This window comes from Pundamilia nyererei, unplaced genomic scaffold, assembly GCF_000239375.1.
Source record: "Pundamilia nyererei isolate P.nyererei 1_Seehausen unplaced genomic scaffold, PunNye1.0 scaffold01201, whole genome shotgun sequence".
Classification (NCBI taxonomy): domain Eukaryota; kingdom Metazoa; phylum Chordata; class Actinopteri; order Cichliformes; family Cichlidae; genus Pundamilia; species Pundamilia nyererei.
The window spans coordinates 12,502-16,160 of NW_005188602.1; the positions used below are offsets into that span (position 1 = coordinate 12,502).

At 42.3% G+C, this 3,659-nt stretch overlaps 1 protein-coding gene across 1 annotated transcript; it reads right to left on the reverse strand.

Annotated features, from left to right (window-relative positions):
* Positions 1-351: 351 nt before the first annotated feature.
* LOC102192116 (leucine-rich repeat-containing protein 3-like) lies at positions 352-3,580 on the reverse strand. Its single transcript, XM_005755319.1, has 2 exons — positions 3,434-3,580; positions 352-2,421 (listed from the first exon to the last, which is right to left on the reverse strand). Exon 2 carries the CDS (start codon positions 2,121-2,123, stop codon positions 1,335-1,337), a length of 789 nt encoding a protein of 262 aa, XP_005755376.1. The 5' UTR covers positions 2,124-2,421; positions 3,434-3,580; the 3' UTR covers positions 352-1,334.
* Between the last annotated feature and the right edge of the window lie 79 nt (positions 3,581-3,659).

Below are 3,659 nucleotides of genomic sequence, written 5' to 3' on the forward strand. Positions count from 1 at the left end.
CACCCACCGTGCAGGGGAAGTGCAGATTCAATGAGCCTACATGTTGACAACAGATTAAATCATGTCGATATTGAGTTTGTTTAAAGGGGACCTGTTATTCTTTCACTTATATCCAGCAATATACACTGTTACACTTGTAAATGCTCATAATAAACATGGTTAAAATTTCAAGTAAATCACTCAGAATACAATCAAGGAATCCTTATGTACAAAATGCTCAGACTTCAGACTGCTCTAAATACTCAATTTTGGACTGTTTTTTCTACTTGTTACTCTGAAAGATGTCATACAAAGCCAATGTCCCTATTATATAGCACCAAATTATGACAACGCTCGCCTCAAGGCGCTTTATATTGTAAGGTTAAGAACCTATAATAATACAGAGAAAGCCACAACAATCCAGTGACCCATGTGAGCAAGCACTTGGCGATAGCGGGGAGGAAAATCTCCCTTTTAGCCGGAAGAATCCTTGAGCCAAATTAGTTGTGGCCGACTATACTTTCCAGAATCTGAAATTTGATGAAACATTTCGTGTGTGTAGTTTAGTTAAGCAAAAATAGAGAAAGAGACGATCAGTTCAGTTCTCAAACTGAACTTTGTTTTTGTGGCAGGAATTTATCATATTTCTTCTTCCAAAAGTTACAAACTCATCAACATTTGAAGCAAAACGAGGGCTCAAGTGTGAAATGTAATTCTGGGCTGCCAAGCCACCTTAAATTGACAGTGCAGGGGTGTCACAGGGGTTCCTACAGCCATCAAATCCTCTCTACAACACCTATATCCTTTATGCATTGCATCATTAAGCATACATCATCTTAACATTAGGAGGGAAACATATATCAGTTTTAACAGAGATTAACAGCTACTACAGCTAATTTCTCTGCTGTTGCCCCTAAAGGTCCCCCTGCTTCTTCTTTTTTTTTAAATGCATTAAACAAAATCAAACTTGGATATTTTTCTGTGAAGCCATGGGAATTATTTGTCGAGGAGCTCATTTCTATTTCACACTCAAGTGGCTCTCAGGTTCTCCTCAGCTGGTAGCTGAACTTCTATAACTTGGTGTGATATGCAAACTTTTGAGGTGTGTTAAATACACTGGAGTGAGAAATAAGGATCTGACATCTTTTGTTATTAAAGAAGTAAAATATCTGAGTCTGAGCTGTGTCTTTCTTTTTGTTTAAAGCCTGCACTTGATGATGACAGCAACATTTTAAAACCTCCTCCTTAAATCTTTGTGCCTTCACGCCTGTCACTTCTCAGTATTGCTCGCTGTAAACATATTCATCGCCTCTCTGTCATTTGTATTCATCGCTGCACTTTGATCCATATTCGTCCTAAAACACGCTGCTCACTGTGTCGTAGTCCTTGCTCATGTGAGAAGTGCTGGGCAGTGATTTGAGGTACTCCATGTGCCTTCTGGCGTCCTCCTGATTGTGTTTGATGTAGTAAATGATGTAAGCTGTCACCATGGAGAACCAGCAGAACATGGCCACAAACATGGCTACGTCAGTCGTCTTGTGGTGGAAGTTGCAAAAGTTGATCCCCGAGTCCAGGACCTGGATCACCGGCTGTCCCACGTACTCCTCCTGCTCTGACGTGAAACAGCTGACCTCGTTCACCGTCTCAGGGTCGAGCCTCAGCTCCCTCAGTGTCTCCTGCAGCGAGCACTCGCAGTGCCAGGGGTTCTGGGAGAGGCGGATTCGGGCGTGCAGCTTGGTGAAGGTGTCCCTGGGGAGGCCGCTCAGATGGTTGTTTGAAAGATCCAAGGTCCGCAGGGCTTCGGAAACCCCCTGAAAGGCATCGACCTCCACGCTCTCCAAGACGTTGTGAGATAGATCCAGCTCCCTGAGGCGGTGAAGGTCAGCGAAGGCTCCTTTCGGGACGTGTCGGATCTGGTTCGACGAGAGCAGGAGAACCACAGTGTCCTTGGGTAAGTTCGGCGGGATGCTTTCCAGGTTGCGCGAAGTGCACTGCACCACCATGCCGTTCCTCTCTGTGCAGTGGCAGAGCTTAGGGCAGGCATAGGCGGTCATCATCAAAGAGAAGAGAAGTGTTCCCACAAAGAAAAGAGAACTAAAAGAAGAAGGGTTTATGGATGACCTGCACCTTTGAGAGGCCCCCATTAGCCAGCGTTAGGACTGAAATCAGTGCTGCTGGTATGAGGGTGTGTTGCTTTAGAGGCATGAAATACATTCAAGCAAAGGATGTGGCTACAGTTTCATTCTCAACATTCGCTTGAACATCGTTTATTCCGACAGTTAACTGATCCATCTCAAAAGAAGGCAAACGTTTGAAAGTTTGCATACTTGCTAAATGAAATTTCACAGTGAGGTATGGATGATGTAACCCAGAGACAGTACACGGTGGGAAATGTAGTCCATGGTGGGAGGGACACCTCTTCTCCGCCCGGCTGCAAGAAACCTGTGAGAAAAAAAAGATGACAGTGAAACAAAGGGTGAAAAAGATATCGCGGCCCCTTCATCTCACAGCCTCTTTCCAGGAAAAGTAAATAAATAAATAAAATCCTCCCCCTCTTCTCCGACTCCTTCCTCCTTGGAGGGGGAAGTCGGTAAAGTTCAAGATTATCATAATAATACAAGGTTTTCTATAGCATGGGTCCCTCAACTCAAAATCTGTCCCCGCGAGAAAACGACAAGTCATTAAACAAGGTGTGGGCTCATCAATATGCATCAGATGAACTTTGAAAAACAGTGATTTGTGATTAAATAAGAAGTTGCCTGTAGTCTATAAGGTTAGCAGTGATGTATGTGAGAGCATCGAAGGTCGGGATGCAAATTAAAACCCTCTACAGGATGCACTGTATTCAGGCCGATGACAAGGTGCAGACTGAGTGATAAGCAGCTTTTTGATCAAGACTGTGAGTCTCAAACAAGCTGCTGTGTAATGGCTTCTGAATGATGTTCATACGATAAGCTAATGTTTCAGAAACTGCGGTGCCCTTTTGGAAATTACAGGGATATTAACGTGGGTGTAGCAGAGATAAGGATGCAGGAAATAAAAAAGGATATTACAGGTGTAGATGTTATTAAATGGGGGCATAATTCGGAGATAAACTCTCATAAATTTCAGCTAATTGAGTTTAAATTTCCTTTAAAGCATCTACCTTCTATTTTTGTTCTTTATTCGATATTTTACACGATAAAGTAGATTCTAAATGGCAAACTTAATTAATTTGTTAATGTTAATGTTAATGTTAAAAGTATCTGATTAACTGATATATTAATTAACAATTACAACAATAAATGCCCAGCTCCCCTTAGGAATACCATAGAAACACTTTTGCATACATTATTATTCCTATTCATGATAAAGTAATCTTATACTGATCAATACAGGCAGAAAATTTTTTTTTTTCTATTTTGGTCTCATTTGGCTTAACTATTTTAAACTAAATTTGGAGTTGGCAACTTACCTGACAGCTTCACTCTGTCCTGCTGGATTTTAAACGGACCGGAGAAACATCCAGGAGTAAATCACCACCTCATCCTCTGCAAACAAACAGACGTCTCCGCTCAGAATCTAGCTGAGAAAAAGCAGCTGCTTAAAGAGTCCAGCTGTTTAGTCAGGATCTCCTGTCTGTGTATTTGCAGCAGCAGCAGCAGCGGTGAGTCTCTCTCTCTCTCTCGCTTGCTCTCTCT